Source organism: Spea bombifrons, chromosome 1 (assembly GCF_027358695.1).
Source record: "Spea bombifrons isolate aSpeBom1 chromosome 1, aSpeBom1.2.pri, whole genome shotgun sequence".
Classification (NCBI taxonomy): Eukaryota; Metazoa; Chordata; class Amphibia; order Anura; family Pelobatidae; genus Spea; species Spea bombifrons.
Window position 1 is genome coordinate 58674140 of NC_071087.1, and position 19330 is coordinate 58693469.

Here is a 19330-nt window from a genome sequence, read left to right on the forward strand (position 1 = left end):
AACATGTCGGGGACAAAGTTGTGGAGAGATACAGATCAGGGTTGGGTTACAAAAGAAATATCTAAAACTTTGAACATCCCACGGATCACCATTATATCAATTTAAAGGATATGGCACCACAAAAAAACCTGCCAAGAGAGGGCCACCTACTAAAATTCAGACCAGGCAAGGAGAGCATTAATCAGAGACGTAACAAAGAGATCAAAGATAACTCTGAAGAGGACCTACAAAGCTCCACAGCGGAGATTGGAGTATCTTTCCAAAGGACCACTTTAAGCCCTAAACTTTACAGAGCTAGGCTTTACGGAAAATTGGCCAGAAAAAAAGCCACTGCTTAAAGAAAAAATAACTAAACGTGTTTGCTGTTCATCAAAAGGCATGTGGGAGAAGGTATGCTGGTCAGATGAATAAAACTGAGGAAAACCTGTTTCAGTCTTACAGAGGTTTGAGATTAGGATGGAGGTTCACCTTCTAGCAGGTTTAAGGGGAAACATTTAAATGTCTTGGAATGGCCTAGTCGAAGCCCAAATCTCAATCCAATTGCCAATCTGTGGTGTGACTTAAAGATTGGTGTACACCAGCGGAACCCATCCAACTTGAAGGAGCTGGAGCAGTTTTGCCTTGAAGAATGGGCAAAAATCCCTGTGGTTAGATATGCCAAGTTTATAGAGACATACCCTACGAGACTTACAGCTGTTATTGCTGCAAAGGTGGGGCTCTACACTGACTTTGTGTGTGTGGCATTGTTATGCAAGCTCACGTTTTCAGTTTTTCTTTCTTTGTAAAAAAAACAATAACTAATATTTTGCATCTTCAAAGTGGTAGACAAGTTGTGTAAAGCAAATTATACAAACACCCAACAAGTCAATTTTAGTTCCAGGTTGTAAATAGGAAAAATGCCAGAGGGTGGCATACAAGGCACTGTACTGTTGATAAAATACCGTATTGGCTCGAATATAGGCCGCACTTTTTTCCCCCACTTTAAGTTTTTAAAGTGGGGGTGCGGCCTATATTCGGGGTCTAGCGCCCGACGCCCGGGACATGCAGTCCCGGGCGCCGGGCAGGCAGCGGGGTTAAGATACAGATCCCCCGCAGCGGTGCAGGGGACCTGCATCCTTCTCCCCGATACGCTCAGACAGCCTCCCCTGCCAGCACTTCCCACGGGGGGGGGGTGCCGGCACGGGAGGTTATCTAAGCGTTTTACCTCTGCCCACCCCCGACTTACCGGAGCAGACTCCCGGGTGTCTTGCGGGGCCGGCGGGAGACATTTACGCAATACGCAAATGCAACTTCCGGTAACGGTACCGGAAGTTGCATACGCGTATTGCGTAGATGTCCCTCGCCGGCCCTGAAGACACCCGGGAGTCTGCTCCGGTAAGTCGAGGAGGGGGGGCAGAGGAGGACAGCGGCAGCGTATCGCGGGGAGGGAGGACAGCGGCAGCGTATCGCGGGGAGGGAGGACAGCGGCAGCGTATCGCGGGGAGGGAGGGCAGCGGATCTCGGGGAGGGAGGGCAGCGGATCTCGGGGAGGGAGGGCAGCGGATCGCGGGGAGGGAGGGCAGCGTATCGCGGGGAGGGAGGACAGTGGCAGCGTATCTCGGGGAGGGAGGACAGTGGCAGCGTATCTCGGGGGGGAGGACAGTGGTAGCATATCTCGGGGAGGGAGGACAGTGGCAGCATATCTCGGGGGGAGGACAGTGGCAGCATGTTTTTTTTGGTGCTTTTTTAAAGAAAAAAAAACTTTTTCTTTAAAAAAGCACCAAACTTTTAGGGTGCGGCCTATATACGGGGGCGGCCTATATCCGAGCCAATACGGTAAATGATAGCAGTAAAATGCAAAGTTGTTTAACCCCTTAATGACAATTGCCGGTTCTGGCACGGCACGAAAAACAAGTCGATTATGACAAATGACGTGCCAGAACCGGCACGTCTTTAAACGGGTGCAGAAAGCGATCTACGTTCGCTTTCTGCACCCAAACGGCGTTGCTGTAATGCCACGACCTCGAGGCATTCAGCAACGCCACGATCGGCACCAGGGGCCATGTCTGGCCCCTCCCCGGGGCGGACGCCCGTTTTAAAAGCGTTTAGGAGGTGATCAACGATCGCATCCAGCGACACCAAACACTTACCTTTGGATGGACTGTGACCGCTCCGGAGAGCGGTCACAGCCGCAGCTGCCGGTGATCTTCGCCATCAGCAAGATGGCGGCGGCCCGGGAAAAAAAACAATAAAGGTGAAAAAGTTCGCTAGACGGTCTCCTGACCCTCTAGAGAACTCTGGCTCCACTTGCAGGTTGAATACAGGTACTGCATTCAACCATGCAAGTCAATGGAGCCCAGCTTTCTAATCACAGTGTGATTAGTAAAAATAAATTAAAAATAAAATAAAATTAATAATAATTAGAAAATAATAGTAAAAAAAAAACAGTAAAATGTAAAAATAATTTCCCACTGATGTCACTATCAGGGGAACCTTCAAGTTGAGAAAAAATTTTAAATTTTTTTTTTAAAAAGGCAAAAAAAATAAAATATATATATAAAAAATATATTTTTGTGAGCAAGTCCTAAAATTAGCACATTAGCTTAAAACAATTCTCGCATGGAAAGAGTTAAAATACTGGCATATTAAATGCCCAAGGGGTGTCTACTTTTAAAAAATGTATGATTTGATGGGGTAAATTGAATTTTCCGGGTTCAACAATGTCCCAAATAACACGGGGGGAAGGATGGCCACACATCTAATTTCCAATTAGAAAAATGCACACGTACCAAATGTGGCCTTTTAGTTCCCCCCCAAAAATGACAAACCCATGCATGTGGGGTATCACTGTACTCAGGAGATGTTGCTGAACACATATTGGGGTGTCATGTGACAGTAGCATAAACCAGGAGCTGTAAATTCATACATAAAATAGGTGTGTGGGGGAAAAATACACACAAAAAAATACTACTGCAAACTTTGAAAAAATTCTGGTGGTAAAATGTGTGCATGCAAAGAGTTAAAATACCAGCATTTAAAATACCCTGGGGTGTCTAGTTTTCAAAAATATATGGCTTTATTGGGTACACTGAAATGGCCCGGCTCAAAGATGTACCAAATAGGGCATGGGCAGTGGATCCCCAAATGCCAAAGTTCAACATTGAAAAATGTGCATGTCCCAAATGTGGCCCTTTTGCCCCCAAACAGCCAGGCAAAATCATTCATGTGAGGTATCGCTGTACTCAGGAGATGTTGCTGAACACATATTGGGGTGTTTTGTGATAGTGACATATACCAGAACCTTTTAATTCATACCTGAAGTAAAATGTGTGTGGAAAAACAAATGCAAAAAAATGACTACCACAAAGTTTGACAAAGGCTGGTGGTAGATATGGTGCATGGAAAGAGTTAAAATACTAGCATTTGAAATACCCTGGGGTGTCTAGTTTTCAAAAATATATGGCTTTATTGGGCACACTGAAATGGCCCGGCTCAAAGATGTACCAAATAGGGCATGGACAGTGGATCCCCAAATGCCAAAGTTCAACATTGAAAAATGCGCATGCCCCAAATGTGGCCCTTTTGCCCCCAAACAGCCAGGCAAAATCATTCATGTGAGGTATCGCTGTACTCAGGAGATGTTGCTGAACACATATTGGGGTGTTTTGTGATAGTGACATATACCAGAATCTTTTTATTCATACCTGAAGTAAAATGTGTGTGGAAAAACAAATGCAAAAAAAATTACTACCATAAAGTTTGACAAAGGCGGATAGTAGAATTAGTGCTTTGAAAGGGTTAAAATACTAGCATTTGGAATACCCTGGGCTGTCTAGTTTTAAAAAATATATGACTTGATGGGGTAAATTGCGTGGGCCGGCTTCAAAGATACCCGAAATGGCACATGGGGGGAAGAATTACCAGATTCGGAAAAAATGGCTTTGAAATAGCAAAACGCTACCTGTACTTATTGCCCCATAATGTGTAGAAAAAAGCAAAAAAACATAAAAACATTGGGTATTTCTAAACTCAGGACAAATAGTAGAATCTATTTAGCAGGTTTTTTCATTACCTTTCATAGATGAGTAAAAGATTTTTCAACTAAAAGTTAGAAACAGTCATTTTTTTCTAAATTTTTCACCATATTTTATACTTTTTTTAATAGTAAATAATATGATACAATCAAAACAATGTCCTCTAAAGAAAGCCCTTCTTGTCCTGAAAAAAAACAATATATAATGTGTGTGGGTTCAGTAAACGGGAAAGAAGAAAATTACAGCTAAACACGAGCAGCGCAGAAATGTTAAAACGGCCATTGTCACGAAGGGTACAAAAAGTAAAATCAGCCTTTGTCACGAAGGGGTTAATAACACATACCTAAGTGCATGCATATATACAGGTGTACACACAGTTCTCTGCTGTTGGGCATTTCTGTTGCGTGGGCACCATATTGTTAATTATTTTTTTCTTATTTGGGACTTAGCACATTCTAACAGCATAAGCTAAGACAATGATGCTGCAAAAGAAAACAGGCTTTAAAACAGTTTAATCACTATAGCAACCAATGGGATGTTTCCTCAGCATTTTTGTTCCATTGGTTAGTTACATTTTAAACTTTGCACTAGAATCATTTTTCTACATAATGCCAATAGTTCTACCACAGCTTAAACTTATGTGCATCCATATGTCTGCGAAGGGAGACTGGCTGGTTGTGCCAATAATCATTACAAGCATAAAGGTGCATAAAGGACCACATGGGGCTAAACATACTGATTACAGCATTTCCCACGCTACTTCTCCCTGATGTTGATATCAAAATCATCAAATATGTATGAAATGCTTGACTGAGTCCATGCCTAGATGTATCCTTCATATATACATATACCTATAATTCCTTTTACTCACACAACTGTTAAGTCATAAGAATGTATCCTTTGAGATAGTTGCTATTTCGGATAACTGTCCTGTGGTGCTAGAAAGAGAATTACTGACATGTGTCACACCTTCTTCATCGTATTCAAAGTGAGGGTTGATGTCTCCATTTATTTCCAGTTCGTTGATTTTGATGCACCTCTCAGAATGATTCACCACCTTTTCTTTGCATATGTTCCCATATTTTCTCTTATATAGCTGATAAGCTAAAATACCAGAAGCAATCAGGACAAAAAAAAAAAGGAAAATCAAATCAGAAAAGGTAATCAGGTAATTTATATAGTGGTAAGAAAATGTAAGAGAACCCTTTGGAATTACCAGCATTTACGTATAAATTCATCTTAAAATAATATGATCTTATCCAAGTTACAATAATGAACAAACACAATCTTTTTACTGATAACACACATTGTTGTTCTTGTCCATATTGAATACATAATTCAAACATTCACAGTGTGGTTTGGAAAAAATATGTGAATCCCTAATCTAATTGGAGTCAGCAAACCTGGAAGCATCTCCTGATGTGAAATGTGCCTCGCGAAAAAAATAATTCCCGGAAATCCTGCCATCAAGAATTGTTGATTTACATAATACTGGGAAGAGTGAAGCTCTGGTGAACTCCATGCCCAAGAGTGTTAAGGCAGTGCTGGAAAATAATGGTGGCCACACATATTGACACTTTGGGCCCAATTTGGACATTCCCACTTAGGGGTGTACTCACTTTTGTTGGGGGGACAGCAAATTTACACTGTTATACAGGCTGTACACTCACTACTTTACATTGTAGCAGAGTGTCATTTCTTCAGTGTTGTCACATGAAAAGATATAATAAAATATTTACAAAAATGTGAGGGGTGTACTCACTTTTGTGAGATACTGTAGATGTAGATGAGTACACACTTGTATGAACAACTAAACCAGGTAATTCCAAAGGGTTTATTTACTTTTTCTTTCCACTGTAGGTATGTGTCACGACATTCTCTGGAGAAGCATGTGCAGTTGTTGGGAGTCAGTTGCATACATATATATATATATATGTCATATACAGTCTTGAGTCCACTTAGTTAATTACCTAAAAATTAACACCTTGGGTAGTTACAAAAGCCATGCTTAACCTTGGTATAATATAATTTTCTTTTATTACACTAAACTACTATGTCTGTACAAGATTTTATTATATATGAATAGAAAGAAGGTGGAACTGATGTGACAATAATAATAAATTTAATGTAAATTTCAAGTGGTGTAATTTGGAGGTTTCTTCTTTAAAACCAATTTTTTGTTATTTTCCTTGTTACCAGGAACGCTAATAAATAGATAGGACAAGGACATGTATACATGTCAAATAACAAAATAACTAGGTTAATTAAGCTTATAACTAACCCAGTTTTCTAGTGCACATGTACTAATGTTAATGATATAAATTGTTAGTCGTCTTGTTTTCTAGCAATAATGCTAACCATGGTTACACCGCCAAGATATCCTTAGCTTTGTCTTAATTTTTACCTAGATATTGTATTGCTCTTACCGGCCACAAGAAGCATCCCATTAATGAACTGGAAAGATGCATAAATCAGGGGGAAGGTGAACATCTGAACAAGTTGCTTCGGTGTAAAAGATAGCTGAAGAACAGTGGAACACATTTGTACATTCTGAGCCCCTGTTTCTAAAGCAATAGTTCTGCATCTGGAAACAGAGGACAATTGTGATTAAATAAAATGCAAGACTTCCAAGAGCTCTAACAAAAGAATACATAGTTCCTGAAGTTTGATTTACAATGTCAGTTTTTTATACGTTTGGATTTGAATGATTATCTAGTCACTTTGATTGATTTACCTTAAACTTATAATCATTTCATTAAATAAGTAAACTACAACAGATAATACAGTTATACCTTTGCCATGGTTGACGCACAACAATGGCCATGCAGAATCCAGAAATGTAGCCAAGCAGAGGATAGATGATGCCAATTGTCAGGATAGAAATATCGGTGTTCCAAGACCCTTTATATAAAACAGAACTGGCTACACCAATTACCAGCATTAGGAGACCGCCAATTATTGAACCAGCCTGGTGAATGAGAAAAAAGCGTTATATACTGTATTTCTGAAATGTACTTCTCATGTTTCATCTTATGGTCAGAACAGATAAACCACCTGTAGAGCAATTGTTTCCGATCAAATGAAAAAAATAAAATCCTTGTAGTAATGACAGTAAAGCTCTAAAATGCAGAACAGGTGATGACAAGTATTGATCTGGGAAGGCATTACTGGTAAATATTTTAAGTTAATATAGTCTGAGTGCACTCGGAGTCATGAAGATTGTTTTACCCTCTATTCATCAAAACTGTCATAAGAAGGGTTTTGTTTGCCTTCACATGTACTATAATGGATACCATAGAAAAAGAAGACACACCTCTCGCTCTCCTGCCACTAATGCATCTAACTCTCCAAACCAGCACCCTGCCTTCTGTTCCCGATATTCTGTTGCATTGCCTGCTTTCCTTTGACCTCAAAAATAGGTACTCACAAGTCCCTCTATTTTGTTGTTGCTGACAGAACAGTTCTCCATGTGCTATATTTTGCCATGGATTTTGACAGTCCAAGTGCAAGATTTATAGGGATATCTTTGTATAAATGTATGGATGCTCCTATTAAGCATATCTTTGTGGATGTTTATGGATATCAGCGTAGAAACACACGCCCAGAAGCAGTATCTCGGCTTCTATGAAATATGGAGGGCCTAGCACAATTCAGGGGTTAATTCCCACCAGATGGCCCAAAGCCATTTGAAATACAACAATGCCCAATATGTACTATCTAGTGTGGTCTAAAACACATGAACAGAAAGGGAATCTACAAAAATATATAACGTGAACAGAGAAATTATATATTCAGAAAGCAGTGGACCAAAATCTTTAAATCAGAAACATGATTTCTGGGGATAGTACTGTCTGGAGCTTTTTAATAGGTGGGGTGAAACTGCATTTGAGTATATGATAAAAATGTCCTGGAATTGAGGAAGGGAGATGTTGTAATCATACTGGACAACCAGTGGCTTGTTGATACACTGTGCTGTGCGTGTATATAGAAACATAGAATTTGATGCCAGATAAGAACCATTCAGCCCATCCTGATAAAACAAATTTACAGACCAGATGGCCGAATGGTGCTGTGATCTTATATCTGTTTTATACAGAGGTCAACAAACTTGGTTTGGATCTAGGAGACAGCCAAAAAACCTTTTCTTATAATCACTTGGATGGTGGAACGCATGCGTCTGCCATTTTGGATGGTGGGATGCATGAATGCGCCGCTGGAACACATGCATGTGCGTATAAGCTATAGCTGTAAAGGATACAATTTGTTTGCTTACCTTGGAAATAATTTTTGCTTTTCTTGGCCATTTGTAATTTACATACACTCCCATTCCAACTGGAACAACAACACTTAAAAGTGCCATACCTGTATAGACAAGAGTTAAAAAAGAGATCTGTTATCGATAAAGAATACTTCTCTATTGCCACACAGTTTTTGTGCTGATATTAATACCAGTGGAAGTTTGGAACTTTTCAGATATGGAATCAGCAGAGCATTAACTACTGTTAGGCACCATGTACCTCAGCACTTGGTGACCACACTCTGTCGCTTTACATGGTCTTCTACCTTGTGGCTGAGTTTCTGCTGTTACTAAAGGCTTCCACTTTCCGATAATACCACTTACAATTGATCATGGAATATCTAGCAGGGATATATATTTTTTTTTTAACTTAGAAATCCACCTTGTGCATAATACCGGGAGCAGCCTTTTAACCTCTTGTCCTATTAATTTGCATGATTATTTCAATCCATTAAATTATTCCAAAAAATTTTTTGTCTCAACTCGTCTCTCCAAATCATCCTGTTTTCTGTGGGACACTCCTGAGTTTTGGACACTGTACTCTGTCCTGTCTAGCTACCCCACTATCTGGTAAAGCAGAGTGATAAATCACAGTGATTCCCCTTGATGGAACCTTTCTTTATGCACAGTAACTGGGTGTGTGTGTTAGTGTGGGGGTCTAGATACGTGTCTGTTAGTGTGAGGGCCAGGATATATGTATTAATGTTACTCACATTAATACATATTTGGGAGTGTCTGGGTGTGTGTCGGAGTAAGTAAGTGTTTATGGGTATGTCCCACTTGTCTGTCCTCTCTTTTTCATTTTATCTATTATCTTGCTCTACCCTCAGGAGCAACTCTTCAAACATTTCCCAGGAAATGGCTCAGTAAAAGGAGGCAAACCTAGTAGGATACCTAGTATTGTCTGTTTCATATGGGTGAAGCTTGAAAACTCACTAGAGATTTCCCATGAGTGTCCTTGATTTCTCTGTATGCACAGGCTATTGTATCTTCTTTCATCACTTCTCTCAAACTCTCCCAGACTAAACTCTTCTCCTGTGAGATCAGAGACCCCACTCATGAAGTCAAGTATTGCTGAATATAAGCCTACATTTTGTGGCCATATTTTCGTCATTAGACAGCTTCTGTATGGGATGCTAGATGGCATTTGTGGCCTCCGTATTTATCCATTGATGTTGACCACTACGTTGTGTGCAATGTCAGTGATGCAGTGTTCTAAGCTAAAGGAGGCTTCCAGGTCACTAGGGTAGCGGTTGCAGAGGGCCAAAGGTTCAAAGGTAGGTGAGTGGTTGTGTTAATCTTCAAAGTAACTGAAATAAAGCTTTTAAAAATGTTTAAGATAAACTATATTTATTATTATTACCAAATAATAAATACAGGAAAAAATGTTTCTTGAGGCATGCAGACAGAGTAGCAATGTAACTACTGTGATTTAACATTGCCTTTTAACCCTCAATGAGTTACCAGGGGATTTAAGTTGTTCTATTAATTACATATATTTTCTTTTCCTTTTTATGGTAGTTTGAATAAAGGTTAAATAGCTTTTATCGATAATTTCCTTGCCTGTATTCATTGTTTTGGTTAGTTTATTTGGGGGGTACTTCCCCTTTATTAGGAAAAGGGCATTTATTTAAACTTGCACTATTTTTGTATTATTAGTATTATTTAATAAAGACTAGGTAGGATGATGGACCTTCCATTTCAATTTCTTCATTCTATGTGGCCACAGACCTGTTCTGGTTGGCCACACATATGGTGATCTGGCATCAGTGACAGGATAGGATTGTAGTTTGTTTCTAGGGCTAGTCTGAGCAAGAGGGCCACACATATACTCACTCACCATATTTGAGAAAGTGTTCCACACTGTTCTGTGTTTAATGATTGTATCTGGGACTTTAAACAAGTAGGTGCCTACCAATTAGATAGGTCTACTGACAGTGGAACATAAGACATACCTGATGGTAAGATGAACTTAAATGGTAAGTCTTTCAGTGTTTGGGTCAGGGCTAGCCGAACAGTTTGAAGCTCCCTACGTAAACTACGTATTCTGTGCATCCTCTGGATGAATTTTAAAACATGCAAATTAATGCATTGTTTAATTTTTGGGATAAGGTTAAGATTGTCTTGTCTGCTGACACAGCAGTAAAATGTGACTGAAACAGTTAAAAGGAGAATGTATTTTAAAAAACATTACCCCTACTATTTGGATCTTTTTGGGAAGATACAAATAAATTCAGCAAATCCCACTTTTCTTCAATAGAAGTTAATCTTCTATTTCAGTAAATACAGTAATGACCTCTTTGTTCCATATGTATATTTTATGTTGCCCATAATTAGTGGTTGTTTTTTTGTAGGTCGTAAAAGCATTATAGTAACATTGATCCAATGGAAAATCTTTGTGAATGTGTGTAAAATCATAATGTATATTTGGAGTACAATTATCTATAGGCTATAATGTAAAGGCCTGCTATAATATTTTACATGAAAATTCCAAGGAAAATAAGATCATTACAAATGTGAAATTAAAATTGTTTCTGGTTTTGTGCTGCAGAGGATTAAGACACATAACATTTTCAAAGTTTTTTATGATGTATTTTCTAAAAAAAAAATTACCTATGTTGTAATATGGTATTTTTATACTTTTTGCAAGTTCCCAGGAACGCGAGTAGATGAAGAGGCACAAAGGCATCATTCCCAAAGCGAAGATGGTAGAACATGATGTCATGCTCAGGCTGAAAAAAAAAGATAACACTGTTTAGAACATAGGTATCCAATAATTGTTATGGAAATGGAATTCACGGGATTATGCATACACATTGTTTGTCTGGATGTTGTCTGAAGATCATGGTTGTTAGAATTTTTACCTCAAAGGAAATAACTTTACCAATGATATGGAATAAAAAATATAAAAATATAAAATATAAGCCTATAATAATACTTGACTTGTACCAAATAGCTGGTTTTCTGTTGAATTTTTTTTTAAATTAAATGTAATTTTCTTTTTTTTTTTAAAAGCCACCATAGTGTAAAAAGTGAAAAAATAATACATTGATTACAAGCCAAAAAAGCACAATCACAAACAATATGCATTTATGCCCCAATGCATAGGGGTAAGTGTTCTCCCCACCCGCTGGACTCAGGTTACTTGTCAACCTCTAAATATGACACCAGCGGCATCCTTTTCTGCTTACAACGAATCAGTGGTGGTAGATTTGCTTGCAGTGTTCAAGATTTGCTACCACAGATAAATAGGTTTCCGTAATAAACATTATGTATGACCGGGAACGGGGAGTGTCCACAATAAAAAGTTACATAAGGCCCTACGCATTTCATCAAGTACTCTTGTACTCAAGTAATCTTGACTTCTTCATGGATAAATCAAGCTGCTTCGATTTCAATGAGATGGATACTAAGTTTCAAAAATTATGGCTGAATGAGTCCCATTGATGATGTAGTCCAATCATGATTGAGTCGTCCCTTCTGTATATGGCAGTAGTCTACATGGCTATGCCAAAAAAACGGGCAACAACATTTATATTCCCAAAAATTAAAAAAAAAAACAGATAACATAATACACCAAAAGAAAATATGAATGGATAGATTATTAGAAACATAGACTAAACATGAATGCTCCACTGCAAAAACATGAATGAGTACACTCAGAGAAGGAATGGACACCTTGTCATAAATGCAGACTCAGTATTATTATTTATTGTTTTATATAGCGTCATCATATTCCTCAGTTCTGTACAATGAGTAAACATGACATAACAAGTTGTAACTATTATAACATTTCGAATTACAGAAAAATGGGGTAATGGGGGGGCCTGTTCAAACAAGCTTACAATCAAGAAAGGGTATATATCTTCATCTCAGTTTATCAATCTTCCCAAAACCTCTATGACTTTTTTTCAAAAGAGAATTATAGTATATAATATACAAAATTAGTGTAAATGACGATCAACTATTAAAGCGATCAAATGCCTATAATACTTAACTCTGGTATAAATTTAGATGTGTTGTTATAAATATAATTGGGTATAAATAATTCAAAACACAAGTTAGAGAAAAACCTAATTATATAGTTAAAAAAACACAACAGGGCTTAAAAATGCTAGCAATATATATATATAGGTTTTTTATATTTTCTTTATGTAATAAAATAATATATTTTTTTAAAAAAAGCAAGGGCTTGTGTAGAACTCTTTTTATTAAAGGTGTACACGTTTGTAGGAGTTTCCCTGATTTGATCATGAGATCTGTATATACACCACAGTAATTATAGTATTGTGCTATATATGTGGAAGGTGTTATAGGATTCTTTTGTATTATATATATATATATATATATATATATATATATATATATATATATATATTAAAAATGAATTTAAGTACTCAATTGAGCAGGGCCATAGTATTATACATTTTTCACACAGGGTGAACTCCCATTCAATCATAACCAAGTAACTTAATATAAATGTCAATTATTTTGGATCAATTTATCATATGTAAAATTAGGACTTTAATACATAATTATGAATTAGTTAAAATATAAAAGAGCCAAGTCAACTAAGATTAATTGATATATACTGTATATAATAAATATATATATATTCACATACAGTATATATATATATATATATGTATATATATTAATACAAAATGTATTTATAAATTTATTCTTAGATGTCACCTATTTATTCAATATGATCAATTGAATTTTTAAAGGGTTAAGATTATATATTATCTATGAAATAATTGTCTGTTGGAAAAATAAGGTAAAGGCTGATGGAAGATTGATGAGGATATCTGTATATCATATATAATGTTTTGCATTGTGATATTTATACTTTGAGTCTGCATTTATGGCAAGGTATCATTCATTCTTTGTAGTGTAGACTTACGCATTTGGACATAAATGTATGTTGTTTGTGAGTGTGCTTTTTTAGCTTTTAATAAATATATTATTTTTTAGCGACAGTAAAGGAAGCAGACTATATAAAGAATTTTGTTTTCTTACCAGTGATAAAGAAAACTTGGATGTAAATGCATACAAAACCATTTGATTAAATGAAATACAAATATTGCAATATTACAAGTAAAATGGCCCTCCTCATCACTGCATAAATCCTGGTACTGTGCAATTTTTTCATTCTGAGTTCTTTTTAGTCAAATAAGTTATATAACACGGAATGGAAGCCAATCTAGGGGCATCACTGAAAACCGGAGGTAGCACAAGCCAAGATAGGGCCTAGCCAGACACAAGCAAAACTGGGTATGCCCTCCAGATACTTTCCAAGAAGTTAAAGATGAGAGGCAGAGAGGCAAAGAGGCATTATAGCAGGCAAGAGGAAGCATTTTTTCCCTCCTAAGAAGCTCTACTAAAATTGTCTACTAAAAGTTTATCAACTGCTGACAAATATGGCGGCAGAGAAATGTTTCTGGTACGGACTGGTAATTAGTTGGAGATATTGCTATCTTGCCATTAGACAGTAGAGCATTGCACAACTCAATGACACCACTCCAACAAGGTTTGGAAGACCTTAAGTTGTCTAAAATTCAAGAAGGGGTAGAACAAAAAAAGTTATCATGTCATGTCATAGATTAGCACGCATTGTCAGTAAATGGTGGAGGGCTGGCACATTTTGGCTCCAGGGGTAAGTACAGCCAAGCGGCTCCCTGGCCCATACCACTCTATATCAGCCCATCATCTAATATTTTAATACGCATACTCTTTCTAACTTGCACACACACTCCCACTCACTCAAACACATACACTAACTCAATTGTAGCTTACCTCATATCTTGCCTGGCTTTTCATGCTGTGTGAACTTCTGCAGCACTATTCCAGGGACAGATAATGTTGTACTACGTGTCCCCACTTAGTGCTGACCCAGTGCTAAGGGTCACATTGGGCATGCCCTATTTGAAGTATTTGAAATGAGCAACTGTCCCTGGTTGAAGAATTTGAGGTAGCCCAGGGGCAATTGCCCCTCTGTTGCCAGGCCAACCCACACCTATCAGTAAAGGTAGGTACTCATTAAATAACATAATCAGTGTTTATGAAGCAGATTTATTTTATCACCAATTGCTAAACAGTACCTTTTTTTACTGTTTACATTTCATTTGCAAATGTGTGTTTTATGCAGGCTACGTGCCTATTCTACTTTTTGCACAAAAGAGATAGATCTCACATAATGACACATTAACACGAACCTCTAATTTTAGCTATATTTCTTAAGTGAAAAAGTAAATCATGGGTACAATAATGGGATTTACTATATAGCACCACTAAGATACATACATTAAACAATACATGGTATTTTATAGTTACTGTCAACCATACCTTAGATCCATGTCTCCGTCTACCCATAATGTGATTATATTGGATATGACTCCACCAGGGCAACATCCCATGATTAAGATAGCCACTGCTTGTGTTGGTTGCACAGAGAATCCAATGGCTAGGAGATAGGCTATTAAAGGCATCAGTCCAAACTGGCACACAAAACCTATAGCAATTCCCCATGGTCTTCTTAAATGAGACCACAGCTTCTGTGCTTCCACAGTACATCCAAGAGAAAACACCACCAGAGCCAACATTACAGTCAGAACCGTGCTGAAGACAGCAGATAGTGTTCCATGGCTATCAAAGTCAATTTCTGTCCCATTAAAACACAATGTCAAGTTGGTGCAGTTGCTGGACATCTTGACCTAAAAGTATGTATTTTGGCAAAAAATATTCAATCATCCAGGATCAGAGGTGCCCCTGTTTTTCAAAAGCAAAACCTGACTACAAAGGAGACCACTCAGGCTTTAAAGCATTATAAAAAAAATCTGTGGAATGCAGGGCACCAAAGCCAGCAACACTCAGTAATCCTTTTCTAATAGTCTAGGTTTGACCCCTAGAAGATTGTGTAATATAGTTCTAATAAGTGGCACTAAACAAAGACGCCTCGAAAAGATCTAAGAGAACATTAAAAGACATTCCTTTAATGTTTTTTGTACCATATTTAACAATGCAGATATAGGGGATGTTTCTTCACACAAGAATACTTTTGATCCAACATGCAGCATTTATGATTTACACACTTTGGGATAATAGTTTGTTTAAATGATTTGTATTATATTTAGTCTGGGTGGGTTACAATGTTAACATTTTTATCTTTGCTCCTTACTGTGGCCATATTTCCAGGGGTAAGGGCAATTCATGAATGAGGATGCCTTAGTGTGTAAGTTATAGCAGGTAGTATTGTCAGGATATATAGGTAAAACCTAGGAGTTTTAAAGGACATGGGCTCACATTAGTACATCTCTATTTCCTCTGGTGGAATTGTTCACAATTTTCCACCAAGAATGACTAAGAGCATTAGTTTAGAGTGTGTTCTTTGCAATTTAATGACAACTTTCCTATTGCCTTTAGAAAAAATTAATGGAAAAATCCAGTGCCTGCAAACACAAGATGACACATCTTTATATTTACTTTTTATAATCAATTATATGACATGTGTCTTAATTTTGGATTATTAGATTATCTTAATTGTAGCTTTATATTAATTTAAGGAAAGTCTTATCACCTTATTGTTTCTGAAAGAGAAAATAATCTTGTTATATTAGGGACCTTCCCATTTTGGGAACATAAAGGCAATATACATGGTTCAGCCATAACATTATAACCACCTGCCTAATATGGTGTAGGCCCCCTTCTATCCCCAAAACAGCCCTAACCTGTCCACTAGACCACTGAAGGTGTGCTGTGTTATCTGGCATTAGCAGCAGATCCTTTATGTCCTGTAAATTGGGAGGTGGGGCATCCATGGATCGGCCCTGTTTGTCCAGCACATCCCACAGATTCTTGATTGGATAGAAAAAGCCTTTTCATTTTGTGTTTGAGGGCCCATTCTGGAGACAACTTGTCAGTATACTGTTGTAATTGTGAATGGTCCCTGAGAATGTGCCTTGTAAAAGATATTATCCAATCAACACTGATAATGTTTTGAAGTGTAACTGGGGCTGGTGAATGATTTCACAAACTACTTTTATCAAATAACCCGCTTGCAAAGAATGCAAGCTTTCTGGGTTGCTGTTAGGGGAGGGTTGTAAGGCGGTAGGGAAGCAGTTACCCTCTGGGCTAATTTAATTTGCAGATTTAAGGCCACTGCCTGGAATATGTTAGTGTTCATGGGTATTTTAGTTTGTGAACATGTGTCTTTGGGTATGTTAGTAAAAGTGTGTGAACATGTGTCCTTGACTGGGTATGCTAGTGTAAGTGTTTCTGAGTATGTTTGTGAGTATGTGTGGGGTATTTTAGTATGTACAAATGAACATGAGTATTTAGATATGTTAGTATGTGTGTTTGGTTGTCTTACTATATTTGTGTGGGTGTCTGAGTGTGTATGTTAGTTTGTGTGCATGTTTGTTTGTGTGCGTTAGTGCAAGTGTCTGGATATATATGTCTAGTTGTGCGTTAGTATGAGTGCCCCTCCCAAAGTCAGGCTCTAAATCCGCCCCAGCTCAGCAGTAAAGCAGAGCGCACCACGATGGAGCAGTGAGACAGAAGCCTTGCGCTCCCACCACAGGACCTCAGCAAGGTAAGTGATGGGGAAAAGGGATGAGATATATAGTGAGGAAAGGGGAGAGATAGTAAGTAAATGGAGGGACAAAGAGAAAGATAAGGGAGATAGATAATGAGGAGAACGAAAGGGGAGAAATGGAGAGAGAAGTGTGTGATAATAAAAAGAAAATGGGAAGAAAGTGAGAAGAATTAGAAATGGGGAAATATTGCAGAGAAAGGAAGAAAGGGGAGAGATAATGAATAAAGGGAGAGATAATGAGGAGGAGGAGAGATGCAGACAAATGGGGGAGATAAAGTGAAAGGATATAGAGGAAGAGACGACAGATAAAGTGAAAGGAGATAGAGGAAGATGTCACGAACGCACCCTACTCCAAGCGTGCGCGTGACTTGCCTCTGGTGGTAAAATGATTCAAATTCACTATCTGTCTGCCCTAGACCGGAAATAGTGATAAAACCACCTCCAATTTACTATAATGATATAACTAGTATCATAACGCTGCCACCACAAGGCAATTTATAAATGGGGTGCCTTGGTCCCCCAAGCGAATTAGACTCAAAAACCTACACAATATATTTTAACACAATAATTAGGTGATTTCAAATTACCGTTAAAATGGTCTAATGAGGTAACGTGAGTCTTTACCAGACAAAGGCAGAACTTAAAAAAGGAATATTTATTATGAACAAAAAAAAAACCACAGTGCATACAAAAAAAGATGATAAACAGATTATTTACACCAAACAGATAAAAACGAAAAAAAGGAGAAATTACAGAAAACCTATAAGTGACCTCCCCTTGTGTTGTGAAAACATATCAGTCAAAATAACTTATTTTCATTTTATCGTCCCCCTGTGCTCGCCACAGCAATAATTCATGCATTTATGAATTTCTTGTAAATTATGAAGTCCATAGATATGTCACACTTGCTACTTATGACTGAATATCACAGACTTCACAATTCCTTCCAAACATTTTAAGTTGCGCCGCCATATTTGTATTCTTTTTGTAGAGTGCGCTTTCCCCGTTCTAGATATGGACAAAAGTAGGTATGATTATGAATCAATGGGTTATTATGGATGTATGTGTTTAATATGACCTTGGAAGAAATGGTTTTCCTGACTGCTAGTGGTCACTTAGCATATGAAAGAATTCAGTATCTATGAGGGGATACAGGCATATGGTGAACTACTTGGTCTGTTTACATTTGAACCTAGACACAGTGGCACCTCCTCTGTAACATTTCACACCTTGCAGAGGGCCCTGGTTGGACTCCCAGCTTCAAAAAACAAAATTTTCTGATAAGACCTTTTGGCACCACATGCCTATACAATCGAATTAACCCCTCTCATGCTGAAATTGGCCATACCATCTCTACCGGGTAGCAAGTCCGTGTATGCACTACACAAGTTGGCGTGACAGAAGAGATGAGAGATAAAGAGAAATGGGAGAGATGAGGAGAAGGAGTTATTGAGAAAATGGTGAGATAAAGAGATGGAAGGAGAGATAAAGAGAATAGGAGAGATGAGATAAAAATACAGAGGATCAAACAAAAAGAAGAGATATAAGAGAAAGGGGGATTTTGGAAGAAAAGAGAGAGAAAGAGGAGGAGCAATAAAGAGAATGAACAGGTGAGATAAACAGAAAGAGGAGAAATAAACTGAAAGCTGAGAGATGGGAAAAGGGTGGGGTAAAGATAAAGAGGAGAAGAAATAAAAAGAAAGACAAGTGATAAAGACAAAGAAGCGAGGTGGAAAGAAGAGATAAAGAGAAGTGGAAGAAATAAAGAGAACGTAGAGAGGGTGCTGAGGCAACACATATGTGTGCAATCTGGGTGCCAGGGCTGGCCTTTAGGGGTGTGCGACCTGTGATCTATGTCTGCAATGTAGGTGCCATGAACGCAGGGGGGTGGTCATGGGTATGATGTGACTTTGCCCTAAAGGGCGTTATACAAGGGACAGCAAAATTAGTTTCTGCATCAGCCCTGAGTAAAGTCTCTTACAGAACAAAGTTCTGGGGCCCCTTCCTCAGATGCTCCCTCTCCCCATATGACCCTTCCTCCGCACCACCAGGGTTTACTCATGTATTTTGGTGACAAAGATGGCACAGACAAGTTGTTTGGGGGCATTGACAAGCTTTTTGGGTACAAAGATGGCACAGACAAGCTGTTTGGGGCATTGACAAGCTTTCTGGGTACAAAGATGGCACAGACAAGCTGTTTGGGTTCACTGACAAGCCATTTGGGTGCAATGATAGTGCAGACAAGTGTTTTGGGCACAAATATGTGAAGACAACCTATTTGAGCACAGACAAGGTATTTGGGCACAAATATGGAGCAGGCACGCAGTTTCGGACAAAGATGTCATCAAAGCATCGTGGGAGACTAGGGACGTGTCTACCAGTGAGAGCTAGGTTGACCTCATTTTATTTCTGAAATTCAAGGAC

At 38.2% G+C, this 19330-nt stretch overlaps 1 protein-coding gene across 2 annotated transcripts; it reads right to left on the reverse strand.

Annotated features, from left to right (window-relative positions):
• Nucleotides 1–4463: 4463 nt before the first annotated feature.
• Nucleotides 4464–15020, reverse strand: SLC10A6 (solute carrier family 10 member 6). 2 transcript variants are annotated; one of them, XM_053461739.1, is made up of 7 exons: nucleotides 14659–15020; nucleotides 10924–11042; nucleotides 8287–8375; nucleotides 6806–6981; nucleotides 6440–6597; nucleotides 4983–5117; nucleotides 4464–4495 (listed from the first exon to the last, which is right to left on the reverse strand). In XM_053461739.1, exons 1-7 carry the CDS (start codon nucleotides 15018–15020, stop codon nucleotides 4482–4484), a joined length of 1053 nt encoding a protein of 350 aa, XP_053317714.1. In that variant the 3' UTR covers nucleotides 4464–4481. The 2 variants fall into 2 exon arrangements, with proteins under 2 accessions (XP_053317714.1, XP_053317713.1); XM_053461738.1 differs by lacking the exon at nucleotides 4464–4495 and having other exon boundaries at nucleotides 4877–5117.
• Nucleotides 15021–19330: the final 4310 nt, after the last annotated feature.

What these genes read in the sequence shown, in the direction of transcription:
- SLC10A6 (XM_053461738.1), bottom strand. Translation starts at nt 15,020, where the DNA reads ATGTCCAGCAACTGCACCAACTTGACATTGTGTTTTAATGGGACAGAA. An exon ending in GACGGAGACATGGATCTAAG is followed by an intron (nt 11,043 to 14,658) that starts GTATGGTTGACA and finishes TTTTTTTTTCAG; the next exon opens with CCTGAGCATGACATCATGTT. An exon ending in AAGCAAAAATTATTTCCAAG is followed by an intron (nt 6,982 to 8,286) that starts GTAAGCAAACAA and finishes CTCATTCACCAG; the next exon opens with GCTGGTTCAATAATTGGCGG.